The sequence below is a fragment of the Pygocentrus nattereri genome, chromosome 6, assembly GCF_015220715.1.
Source record: "Pygocentrus nattereri isolate fPygNat1 chromosome 6, fPygNat1.pri, whole genome shotgun sequence".
In the NCBI taxonomy this organism is placed as follows: Eukaryota; Metazoa; Chordata; class Actinopteri; order Characiformes; family Serrasalmidae; genus Pygocentrus; species Pygocentrus nattereri.
This window is the reverse complement of record NC_051216.1, coordinates 34,700,747-34,714,731: the sequence shown is the minus strand read 5'-3', so window position 1 is coordinate 34,714,731 and position 13,985 is coordinate 34,700,747. Positions and strand designations below refer to the sequence as shown.

Here is a 13,985-nt window from a genome sequence, read left to right as displayed (position 1 = left end):
ATCACACATAGTTGTATCACATCAGGTGCACGTGATTAAAACATCATTACTCAGCATTTTGAAGGAGGCTTGCCTTATTTAAACCTCAGACATTTAGTTTGGTGTGCTCCTGACTGTTGAAGTGAAAGTGAACACCATGGTGAGATTGAAAGAGCTGTCTGAGGCCATCAGAAAGAAGATTGTAGCAGCTTATGAGACCAGGAAAGGATTTAAAAAGACCTCAAAAGAATTTGAAATCAGGCATTCCAATGTACGGAAAATAGTCTACAAGTGGAGGACATTCAATGCAACTGCCAACATGCCCAGGTCTGGCTGTCCAAGCAAGTTCAGCCCGAGAGCAGACCACAAAATGTTTAAAAGAAGTTTCAATAAACCTTAAAATGTCCTCACGGGACCTACAGTAAGCTCTTGCTTACTGTTGGATGTGAAAGTGCAAGCCTCTACAATTAGAAAGAAACTGCACAAGTTTAACTTTCAAGGGAGGTGTGCAAGAAGGAAACCTTTGCTCTCTAAGAGAAACATGAAGGCCAGACTGAAATTTGCCAGAGAGGACGTAGACAAAGAGCAAGACTTCTGGAATAATATTCTTTGTACAGATGAGTCTAAAATGTAATTATTTGGACACCATAACAGAAGACATGTTTGGCGTAAACCAAATACAGCATTCTAGGAAATGAACCTCATACCAACTGTGAAACATGGAGGTGGAAGTGTCATCTTTTGGGGGTGCTTTGCTGCAGCAGGACCTGGCCAGCTCACATATATAATTCACCATGAATTCTACCCTGTATCAGAGGGTGCTTAAGGAACATGGACCGTGCAACATGACAATGGCCCAAAATATACCAATAAATCCACCAAGGACTGAAACTAAGAAATGGAGAAGGGCTAAGAAATTTCAAGGGCTGAAAACTAAGAAATGGAGAGTCCTGGAATGGCAGAGTCAAAGCCTAGATCTTAATCCCATTGAGATGCTGTGGGGTGACTTGAAACAGGCTGTACATGCAAGAAACCCCTCAAACAACTTACAGCTGAAAGAATTATGCATTGAGGCGTGAAGCAAACTTTCCTCAGACCGATGTCAGAGACTGGTAGATAGCTACAAGAAGCATCTTACTGAAGTTATTTCAGCCAAATGGGGGTAGCACTAACTATTAGGGGGTAGTTAGAATATGTGTTTTTTTTATGAATAAAACAAGGTTATTTTTTGTTGTTTACCTGCAAGTAAATCACTTTATTTTGCAGAGATGAATAAAAACAAGATTAGACATCATTATGTGAACATTTCTTAATAAAGAACTGAGTATTTAATGGGGTGTCCTGACTTTTTCACATGACCATATATATTGGTTTAGATGTCTTTTCAAAGTGAAGCTGATTAACATTTTATGATTATATTGCTTTTTGTTCTTCTGACTGGCTCATGGACATGCACTTAGTGAGATCAGTTGTATACTGGCATGGTCATTATCTAGAATTCTTAAATAAAAGTGAGTGTTTTTTACAGTATAGCCTATAAAACTCATACTGGAGTACAGAAACACCTTTCACCCTGTGAATGTTGGCTAGCATTGGCTTACACAAGGATAACTCTTGTTTAATAAATCAGAGTAACATCAGTGCAAATAAATTACATAAGTAGTTAGTCAACAAACTAGTGTTATCTCTGAAAATGCTAGCTTATATCTTTTATTTTGATCCTAAAACCATAAGTTATCTTGACACAGTAAGTATACTTGTTTTCCTGTGCTGTATGGAGTCAAATGAAGAGAAATGGAAACACTCTCAGGTTTCTTCATGCAAATGCAAAATAACTGAAGAGGAGGCTGAGACAGAAGAACAGAGACCGCCCCTTAGTTTGGTCTTGCCACCCTTATGACACCCAATCTCTGAAATCCTAGCCACTGAAAATAACTGCACAACAGTTTTCACAAATCAGTTACATCCATAATGGACTAGGCACCTTTAGTGCAAGTAGTTCCCACTGAGAAATACAAATATAATTTTAATATCAAGGTGATGTACTAGATCTGCTAAAACCTCAGGCTGCCATATGTAGTGGAGAGCCAGCACCATTAAAGGAAGCAGTTTGAATTGTTCACAAGAGAAACTACAGATGCAAACTAGAGACCAAAGGATTATACTGAACTTTTGCACAGGCCACATTTTATGTTGCATAATTTTTTTCTAATATAATACATTCAGCAGATAAACATTAATTGTGCATTAAAATGTGTTTCTCTTAGACATTTCAAAGCTACACTATATTTCCAAAAGCATTTGCTTGTCTGCCATCACACGCATATGAACTTGAGTGAGATCCCATTCTTAATCCATAGGGTTTAATATGATGTCGACCCACCCTTTGCAGCTGTAACAGCTTCAACACTTCTGGGAAGGCTTTCCACAAGGAATTTTTGAACATTCTTCCAGAAGTGCATTTGTGAGGTCAGACACTGATGTTGGTTGAGAAGGCCTGGCTCACACTCTCCACTCTAACTTATCCCAAAGGTGTTATATCGGGTTGAGGTCAGGACTCTGTGCATTATGTGCCTCAGCATCGGCTGACCCTGCTCGGTCATTTTACATGGCCTACCACTTCATGGCTGAGTTGCTGTCATTCCCAGTCGCTTCCACTTTGTTTTAATACCACTGACAGTTGACTGTGGAATATTTAGTAGCGAGGAAGTTTCACAACTGCATTTGTTGCACACGTGGCATCCTATCACTGAGCTCCTGAGAGCAACCCATTCTTTCACAAATGTTTCTAGAAGCAGTCTGAGTTGCTTGGTTTTACACACCTGTGGCCATGAAAGTGATTAGAACTCCTGAATTCAATGATTTGTATGGGTGAGTGAATACTTTTGGAAATATAGTGTACATTTGTTGTTGATGCCGTGATTCCCTCTTGAGGCTACCTAGTTTAGCAGTTGTGACTTGTGTTTCAGCACTCATGAGCAGCTTCTCTGGGAGTTCTATATGTCATGGCGTCCTTAATTAAAGCTCTTAGTTGCTTGAAGCCTAACGTCTTACTCAAAGTTCTCTCAAGTCTTTCACAGTTCCTTCTCTTTCTCACTTGCTTTCTCTTTATGTATTTGCGTGGTATTAAATACTCATCGCAGGAAGGAAACTGTGGTTGCTCCATTAACACATTCCAGGACTTCTCTGACATGAGGCCTAGACAAGCCACCACATAGAGGACAGAGACAGCTAAAAATATAGCTCTATCCAAGCTCTTACAGCTGATCCCAAAGCAGCCTTGTTATTTAACTCACAATGCATTCTGCAAACAGTGGGCTAGAAGACATGACTCTACAGCAGCTCCATTATAAGGAAAGAAGTGCTACAAATTAAGCAGTTTAAAGGGTATGCTTTTAGTGTCTGTCAATTTTAAAGAGATGTAGATCTTTGAAAAGGAAGTAGAATTATCATAGCAAGTGTAGATCTGTCTGTCGGTCTGCATTTCAATGTGTTTGTGGGTGTCCTTGTTGCTGTTGTTGTTGTTTTCTTGACACAGTAATGAGGGCCCCTCCCCAGATTGAACTACCCAGCATCCCCTTGGCTCCAGCCAGCCTGCCACCACAGACCACACATGTGTCCCAGCTGCTAATGCACACACACATTTACGCACCATTAATGGTGCGGTACATGGACACAGACACATATTTTTGAGTTATGTTCTTGGTTAATTATTTGTCCAGTATTCTGGACACTTTTATGTTTGTCAGTGTCTGTCAGATTACAGACCACTTGTTTCTATATAGACAATAAATGATTTGCCAGAGCTTTAACCCTTAGACATCAGTTAGATATTGTAATTTAAGGTTACAGGGTTTCCCACAGATCCTTAAAAAGTCTTATAAAAGACTTAAAAAGTGTATTTCTAACTGAATTTCATAGGAGGTTTTAGTGTTCAGTATTAGATCTGTTTACTTTTAAGATGATTCTAATATGATTTCTAAAGAATGAGCTGACAAGAGTCATTTTTTTTTAATTAATTCAAAATTAAACCATTCCAAAAATATGAATGCTTACCATGAATTTAGACAAAACTGGAAAAGTCAGAAATGCAGATTGGAACCTGTCAGTACAGAGTCTGTGTTGAATGCATTAATTGTTAATTAATTAATTATGTAATTTTATAATTACTCATGACATCATTGATCAGATTTGTAATATATAGGAACACAACATAACCCAACTACCAATAGATAAAATTAAAGTTTCATGGTTCTTTAATCAGAATTGAAGCTTTATTTCATATAGAGGTTCTTAACAGTTAAAGAAAATGTTATTTACACTCACATTTGCAAAAATAATTCAGGAAAGAAATTAATTAACACATCATTCCTTCAAATGTTCTTCAGGCAACCAAAAGTGGTTCTTCTGTGGCATCACTCCAGATATTGTTGCTGTGGCGCAAATACCTTGTATCTACATTTTTTTCACTTTTTTTGTTAATTAATTTTTTGAATATATTTAAAAATTTACAGTTACTCTGCATTCTGTGTCAAATTTCATGACAAGTGGACAAATAGAAATGGTCCAAAATGACTTATTCCATTAACTTCTATTAAACATTGAGATTGTTTTTTCCATCTCCATCAAAATTACAATTTCAAAGATAAATGATTTTTTTCTGACAGTGACGATATGCATTTGTATTATATTCTGTCATTGTGCCTGCTTTGTGAAATGGTCTTTTATATTATAAGTTTCATGATATTTTCAAACCAGTTCATGACTCCAGTCTATGATTTTGAAGCTTAGTCACAGGGCCTTGGGGTCCACGCAGAGGGATGAGCATAACTCACAGGGTGTACACACATTCTGTATGAGTGACCCGGACATGTGCCTTAGCCTCCTCAGCAGTATTTGTGCCGTGCTTGTGGCCGTAAGTGCCTCCCGCTGCTCATTTGGCAGGACTCTCCTTATGAATAATTTCTCTTTTGTTTTTGCTAAATTGGATGCTGCTGCATGCCGGGCATTGCCCCCCACCCCCCGGACTCTTCCTTGTGCCCTGAGACCCCCACTGAGTGCTGGATTGGAGAGGGAGCTGATAATGTGCATGCACTCAAACACACATATACACTCTTAAAAATGGGTCTCTGAAACTGTACAGGAGGGTTGGAACATAATTTTTCCAGAAATATTTGGTCTGTTGGTGTTTAATGATGGGGGTGAAGAGTGCTGTCTCTCACAGCCCACAGTCTTTTTAGGTAGTCAGTTCGATTGAGATCTGATGACTGTAAAGGCCATAGCATATGTTGTCTATGTTGAGGAGAATATAGTGAAGGATGATTCGTATGACCAAAATACTTTTTTCACTGGTCTGCAGAGACCAGTGCCTATGCTTTTGACACCACTGAACTCTCAAACATGCATTTGTTTTCGCAAAGAAAAGTTTATGTGCTACAATCCTACTATAATATCAGTAAAACCCCTCACCACAGGGGTCAAGCATTCAAGCCATGTGTTGTTCTCTTAGTGTTTCTCCTTTAATTTGTCACCCGTCTGTATCATCGCTCTTGTATTCTATTTTTTAATAATAATAATGTTTTATTTATAGAGTGCTTTTCATACTGATGGCAGTTGAAAGGGCGTTACGGACAAATGATAAAGTGAATGTGAATTTAGAGATATGTTTTTAAACATTTCTTGAAAGTGTGTACTGAGTGTGACTGTCTAATAAAGGTAGAGTTACATTCCACAGTTTAGAAGCATAATAGTCAATAGAGGCTTCTACGCATTTTCTGTAATTTACTGAAGGTATTTGCAGAAGGTCAGTACCTGCAGATCTAAGATCACATGTTGGAACATAAACAGACAGACGTTCTGTTATGCAAGCGGGTGCTAGGTCCATTTAGAATCATAAAAACTAGTAGCAGAACTTTAAAATCTATACTAAAAGTTACAGGTAGCTAGTGCAGTTCTTTCAAAACGAGGATGATATGAGCTCTCTGTATTGTTCTGTTAGGATCCGTGCTGCTGCATTTTGTATGAATTGTAGAGGATGTACTGTTTTCTTAGGAAGTCCAGTAAGAAGAGCATTACAGTGATCAATTGTACTTGTAACAAATACATAAATAAGTTTCTCTGTGTCACTCTGAAAAGGCAGAACTTTAGTAATAGTTCTCAAATGATGAAAAGCTGCTTTAATGTCCTGCTGTCTTCTTCAGGTAGTGAAACTGCATCTGTTGTACTTGCTTTATTCATGCAGAGATCATTGACCTTATCCTATGCTAATATTTAACACATTGGCACTGTAAGAACAAAAACTTATATCATCATAATGTTAACTTTTGTACCACAAATGGTAGCTTTATAGAAGGAAAAACAAACTGTAATGATAGTTAATGGAACATTAACCATTTCTATGAGTCCGTTCATCAATTAATCTTAAAACAATACAAATGGGAAACTGGAATTTTCAAATTATGCAACAAAGGTAAATACCTACAAAAGTGGATGTTTTTGCATGACAGTGATGATAATTATATATTGACATTCACAGAGTAGCACAAAGTGCTCAAACGCACAGATACACACACGCAAGTAAACGCACACTTACAGTGACTCATACTCTCCCTAAGTATTGCAACATATCCAAATGCAAACGAAAATTAGCATGCATGCCGATAATTGAGGGAGGTGAAGTCATGCAAAATGAAACCAACAGAAAAGTGTCTTTATCATCATTACATATTTATCTATGTGTTAATGGTGTCTCCGGTGGCAACACAGCCCCCATACCCCAGGTCTGCATCCCCTCAGGAGGACCCGCCCTCATTAAGAATCAACTGAATCTTTTATGTTCTATAATTCTTTCATACTTCTGTGCTGTAATTTGCCCTGATTAAAAAAAGAAAGAAAGTAAGAATAAAAAGAGAAAGAAAAATGAACTTTTTTCCCTTAATGCAATGAACTCACAAACCCGTCCCTGGTTGGAAAACACAAGGAATGGTTCGGGTTTAATATTGAATTATGCCATAAGTGCGTGAGGGCAGAAAGTCCGTTTGTCCAAAGCAGACGCTGTGGTTAAGGATACATAGAGGGAGCAGTAAATGAAGTGGATGGAGGGGGGCTGACTTCATGGCTTTAGCAGCAATGGGGTTGATTTGGAGATGGAGTCATTCTTCTGGCTTGGCATGAACTCTCTTCATTAGCGTTCTCCTCCATTAGAGTGCTTTGCTGTGGACAGCCTGTTGGGCAAGCAGCGCACACTTTGGGTTTCTGCTTGGCTTCTGCCACAATCATGGGCATGATTATTAGTCAGAGAACGAAACTGTGTATTGTCCATGTGTGTGTATGTGATTTGAGGTATGGAACCTAAATGAGTCATAGGGATTAAGCTTCATGAGGAACCAATATCAATAGGTAGCTGTGACAATAGTCAGAACAAACCAGGAAAAAAAACAGGGCTGACTTACAATGTTTAGTCAGAGACACTTAATTTATTTAATTTCCAGTCAAAGCTGGCAAGTTGTTCATTTTTCATTATCATGAAAAAGGCAGATAAATTTATTAGAAAATTATACAGTTGCCTGAACAACTAAATGTAATATCAGAATTTTTAATATTTATTGTATCTACTCTTTGCCTCTATTACAGCTTCCATTCTTTTCAGGAGGTTTGCTGTCAGTGTTTCAAATAAATCTATAAGTTCAGTCTTAGAAGTTGGTTGCATTTTCTGCTTCTCACAATCCAAGCAATCCCAGATGATTTTGAGATCTGAACTCTGTGGTGGTCTGCCCATTGTTCTGCTAACAGCAGCAGCTTCTTTGTCAGCTTCTATTTCCTTTTCTCTGTAATGGCTTTTTGACAGCTACACTCATAGGGTTAAGCGTCTTCTTACAGTGGAAGGATGGACAGAAACACCTGTGGGGTTGCTTTTCTCTTCTCTCTTAAAGATTAAAGCTTTAAGTACTGTTTATTTATATCTCTTATTTTCATTAATTAAATAAACACTATATTGTCAAAAGTATTTATACATCTGCTTTCACACGCGTATGAACTTGAGTGAAATCCCATTCTTAATCCACAGGGTTTGATGTCGACCCACCCTTTGCAGCTACAACAGCTTCAACTCTTCTGGGAAGGCTTTCCACAAGGTTTAGGAGTGTGTTTATGGGAATATTTGACCATTCTTACAGAAGCGCATTTGTGAGGTCAAACACTGATGTTGGATGAGAAAGCCTGGCTCGCAGTCTCTGCTCTAATTCATTCCAAAGTTGTTCTATCAGGTTGAGGTCAGGACTTTGTGAAGGCCAGTCAAGTTTTTCCACACCAAACTTTCTCATCCATGTCTTTATGGACCTTGCTTTGTGCACTGATGTGCAGTCATTTTGGGATCATGAAATTGTCCAAAAGCTTTTGGTCTGCTGAAGCATTAAGAGTTCCTTTCACTGGAAAAAGGGGCAGAGCCCAACTCCTGAAAAATAACCCCACACCATAATCCCCCTTCCACCAAACTTTACTCTTGGCACAATGCAGTAAGGCAAGTACGGTTCTCCTGGCAACCACAAAACCCAGACTCGTCCATCAGATTGCCAGACGGAGAAGTGTGATTCGTCACTCCAGAGAACACTTCTCTACTGCTCTAGAGTCCAGTGGTGGTGCTTTACACCACTGCATTCGACGCTTTGCATTGCACTTGGTGATGTAAGGCTTGGATGCAGCTGCTTGGCCATGGAAACCCATTCCATGAAGCTCTCTACACTGTTCTTGAGCTAATCTGAAGACCACATGAAATTTGGAGGTTTGTAGCGATTGACTCTGCAGAAAGTTGGCGACCTCTGCGAACTAATCGCCATAGCATCCACTGACCCCACTGTCATTTTATGTGGCCTACCACTTTGTGGCTGATTTGCTTTCGTTCTCAATCACTTCCACTTTGTTATAATACCACTGATGGTTAACTGTGGAATATTAAGTAGCGAGGAAGTTTCATGATTGGACTTGATTGCACAGGTGGTGTCCTATCACGGTAGCACACTGCAATTCACTGAGCTCCTGAGAGTGACCCATTCTTTCACAAATGTTTGTAGAAGCAGTCTGCATGCCTAGGTGCTTGGTTTTATATACCTGTGGAAGTGGTTGAAACACATGAATTCAATGGTTTGGGTGAGTGGCTGAATACTTTTGGCAATATAGTGTGTGTATATATATATATATATATATATATATATATATATATATATATATATATATATATATTTCTGTGTGTGTGTGTGTGTGTGTGTGTGTGTGTGTGTGTGTGTATCAGACATGTATCTGACCTCATTGTATAAAACCGTATGTGTGATGCACTGTAGTTGAGTGTTGTGCTGTGTGTGGTCTCTGCATGTTGTGTTATGCCATGTGGCCAGTTGTAACGTTCATGTCTCTAAAATCCACTCCCATACCAGTTTCTCCATTCTTTTTGTAGCCTCTGTTTGTTTCTCAAAGACATTAAAAATAATACAAAATGGAACAAGAGAAAGAAAAAAACAACAAACCTACACACTTCCTATAAAGCGCCAAGCCCCAGAAAGCCCCCACAAGTGAAATCGAAGCAATTTCATGGTCTGGCCTGCCCTCAATATTATTTAAAAAAATACCCTATTATTATTGTGTGGAGAGAGCAAGCAAGGGAGAGAGAAACAGAGAGAGAGACAGAGAGAGAGAGAGGGCGAATGACTATTATCTTTATGTAGGTCCTTTAATTTTAATGCACCGCAGATTTATAGCTTAGCATTCCAGCGTGGAGGCATTGGGCACCCCACCCTGGTCATAAACCCAGCGGGACAGCGCCACAGACTTCGATAGCTCTGCTGTGACATGCTGCACCTTCCACAGCTTCAGAAACACTATTCCCTTTCCCTCCTCCCACATTTTTACTATTTACAACATCAATGCTATTTACCACATATTCTCTTTCTCCATCCGATTTGTCCCTTTTCAACTTGACAGATTTAAAAGTCTCTTGTCATTAGTTGTTAAATGATCATGAAACATATTTTCCTCATAATAGTTTTCTTTTTCATGTGCTTTAGTTTTTGGTATAGTCTATATTTATCCTCCTTCAGCTCTTGTCTGACTTCTCTTTGTACTCCATATGGTTGAACATAGAATCCTGATGCTGTTAATGATCTCAGTGTCAATATTGCCTTAAGAAACTTTCTAGTGGCATTTGTGTAATACACTTGGTTAAACAGTCAGAACCTAGGGGAGTGTGGTTGGAATTTTACTAGAGGTGATTAAACATTCCAGTCAAGAGCTCTAGGGGCACTGGAGGAATATTCATTGAAGAAAACCTTTGTCCTGTGGGGCACTGCTGCACTAATTCATCAGAATTGTCCTGCAGCTATGACTCAGCATGTCTTTTTGATGCAGGGTTACTCTACCCCACTAACCAATTATTTGTTCTCTCATCAGGCACTCCACAGACAGCCTGTTGCACCACTGAAGGATCACTCGCCCATGAGGAGTGAGGAACCAGTCCCCAATTCTGGAATGGAGGAGAACTCTCAGAGTGGTGCTGGTAGTGGCAGCACTGGAGGAAATAGCGGTGTTGCCAAAAAGCCCCGCTCTCGCACCAAGATCTCACTGGAAGCTCTGGGTATCCTGCAAAGTTTCATCCAGGATGTGGGGCTGTACCCTGACCAAGAGGCCATCCATACCCTTTCAGCCCAGCTAGACCTGCCCAAGCACACCATTGTCAAGTTCTTCCAGAACCAACGCTACCATGTAAAGCACCATGGCCGGCTGAAGGAGCTGGGAGCTGAGGGTAGTGGAGTGGATGTTGCTGAGTATCGAGATGAAGAGCTGCTCTCTGGCTCAGAGGATGCAGAATCCAGTGAAGACGGCCACGAGGAGATCTACAGCGGACAAGAAGGTGCCTCAGCAGGAGCTGCTGCCTCTGCCTCAACACCATCCTCCACCTCAGGCCAAGATGAGACCAAGGACAAGGGTGTGTCTCTAGGGTCCACCCGACCTAGCTCCCTGCCCCCCTCCAGTTCATCCCCCAACCCTCGAGACCAGGCTGAGTACCAGAGATAAAGCACTTCGATCTGTGAAGAAGAGGGGGAAGGTTTGGGGAGAGGAGAGTGGAACAGAAAAGGCTATCACTGAAACAGTTGCATTTTGAAAGCAGTTCAAAGACTAAAAGAAATAAACACAGGGTCAAATGAAGACTCATTAAAGGAAAGCCAAAAATAGACAAGATTATATTTGGATACTGGTAATTTTGGAAAATAGTGTCTCCACAAAACACCTGAGGTGAGGGGTCACAGACAAAGTGCCATCAGACACTGAATGTTGCCCTAGCAACACAATGAAGGAAAACTGATGTTAGCAGCCAGGAATCATTCATTTTTGGTTAGCAAGAATCAGACCCTCTGAGGAAAGTGAAAAGTAAATCTCTTTTTCCAAAACTGGCAAGTGATCATCTTTTTTTCATGATTTCTCGAGCAAAGGCGGCAGTAAGCCATATTGTAAAATTCAGGCTAGTTTCTCAACAAGTCCCTAACATACTCAGCAAAGGAGTCCTTAATTTCTGACCTTGCAATCCAGGGGGCTGTCATTAGAGACCACTGTCCCTCCCTGCTTCCTCCAGCTCTCCAGTGTTCAGAGTAATGACAGAGACTAAGCTTTAGATGAGCTTTAGATGAGCCATGGAACTCCACAGGAACCCACGCATCTTAACTCCTGCCTGATCAAGGAGCCTGGTGGGTGGCTGTGGCTTCCCTCTTCCTCCCCTCTGTGATGGGGCATTCTTTGTGTCTCCAAGAGGTGGCTGTGCTTGGCTATTTAAGCGGTTGGATGGATTGGTTGGAGGTAGTGATGAAGGTTGGGGTGTATACATCAGCATAGACCATCAATTCCACTATAAACACATGTGGTCTACTGAAAGGTCCACGGTTAGATCAGCAGGCCCTTTGAAGATAGAGCCATCCCTCCTACAAACAACCACATCATTCCAAATAGTCCAATGTGGCTGGACAAACTGCCGCTTTACCCTGGTACCCATGCACGCCTTACATGGACTCCCCTCGACACCTCTGTCTGTCAGTCCAAAAATGTTGAGTGCTTGTTTTGTACAAATAATGTGTACATGAGACGTCTCGCCACAAAATCACTTTGTACTCTCTTTGCACTTAGAAAGGTTAGTAAGTGTCAAGAGAAGGATGTAATCATAGGAGTTTGTTAATTGATAGTAACAAGATTTTTAAAATTATGAGTGCAGTTTAACTGCCTCGATCTGCCTTTGACCAAGTGGAGGAAAGTATATCCAGCAACTGTCATCAGTCAGTCGCTTTATGTGTGGTAGCCCCTCCCTCCTATCCGTCCTTCCCAGTCCTCCTTCATCTCTTTCTCTTACTGGCACCCACAGTGCCCTAATTTCAAACCACCTACCCACACTTTACTCTACATCTCTATTTATTGCTATCTTTATCCACAATTATTATTATTGTTATTATTATTGTTATTATGGTTGTTCTTGCTGTCATTGCTGTTATTTTTGGCTGTTTTTTTTTTTCATGGTCTAATATCAGCTTTTGGCTTAAAGCTGTTGTTTTGGTAATGAGAGACTTTATGAAAGAGGGGAGCACTGCCAAAACAGAGATGAGAGAATTAGAAGCAGTTACTGAAGTTATTGAGTGAGCCCTGTGACGTTATATACTGCCAGTTCTGTCTACACTACATACTTTTTCCAAAGAGAACGGCAATAGGTGGACCTGGAGTTGAATCCAAAAATAAAAAAAACGTAGGAAATGTACTTTTTTATTTTTTACAAATGTCGACAATCCATTTTTTGAGCCAATCGAAACTCTGTATCCACAATAGGAGCGTGTGTTGATCTACATCTCTGGAAATGGACTTTTGTATAAAGCAACATGGCTCCTCTGTTGCAAAGCCTCTGTGAATACCATAGTGACACTCGGGTCCGGGGTCCTGATTTGCTTTTGAGAATCAGCTGCTACCTGTTCTTTCTGGATAACAGAGTAATTATCATTGTTAACCTTACACTGACCTTTTTAAACTGTTTTTTGTTCATTAGGTGATGTTTATGGTCTGTCTAGATGTTTTGTCTATTACAAATGGAAACATTTACTTTACATGTCTTTGATGTGCTGATGCTCTCCATTGCAAACCCTTCACACAAAGACGAATACATTGTAGGACATGCAAAAGATGTCTTAAACACATTAGGACAGTTTATCTTCAGAATCCAAACTTCTGATTATGAGCAATTTCAAACACAAGGCATTACAAACTACAATATACTTTTCACTCTGCTGTTTATAACATTATGCTGTAAGTGGCTAGTCCCAGACTCATTGCTCTCTTTAGATTAGGTTCCTGGGTATGAAGCCTCTGCTTCTCCGAGCTGGCTATGCAGTGCGACTGTGGCTGGTCTGTGTTTCTCAGTCCTATTCAATTAGAGGCCTGAGTAAAGCCGCCAGGAACAGGGCTCTCTAATAAGACATATGCAGGAGTGACAATAATTCACATGGAAGTGCTGGCACTCACAGAACGGCCCTGCCATCCCGCAGGGAGCCCGCCGCTTTTCACACCGAACAAGCTGTGACACAGAGAAGCCTCAGACTATGGCGTGAGTTGTGGTGTTTGAAGCCACTGCTCTCTCCTTGTTTTCCCCCTTTTCAGCCCGTGCTCGCTAGTCAGTGATCTCTTAACCACAAACCAGTGACCATTAATGAGGCCTATTTCTGCTTGCATATTGGTGGTTAAGATTTGGTTTCATACCTATTTGATCTGCTGATAGAAGAATGTGGAAGATGTGACTCAAGCTGGATTAGCAGCCATTTACTTTGCCGTTTTTGACTGCTGTGCTAGGAAAGCTGATCCTCATTTGGAGTTTATATTTGAATTCAGCTTAATATGATCACTCAAAAGTAATTTAAAGGTTCAGTATGCACTAACTACAAGCTAACTACCTTACAGACTGACCCATACACATATATTTGGTACACTCTGAAAAA

At 40.3% G+C, this 13,985-nt stretch overlaps 1 protein-coding gene across 3 annotated transcripts in view; it reads left to right on the top strand.

The window, feature by feature from the left end:
• satb2 (SATB homeobox 2) overlaps window positions 1-13,100 on the top strand; it is a 64,512-nt gene extending 51,412 nt beyond the window's left edge. For all 3 annotated transcript variants that reach the window (XM_017706542.2, XM_017706543.2, XM_017706540.2), the window contains one exon: window positions 10,417-13,100. In XM_017706542.2, coding sequence (XP_017562031.1) covers window positions 10,417-11,040 — 624 coding nt within the window. In that variant the 3' untranslated portion in view covers window positions 11,041-13,100. The remainder of the gene's footprint in view (window positions 1-10,416) is intronic.
• Window positions 13,101-13,985: the final 885 nt, after the last annotated feature.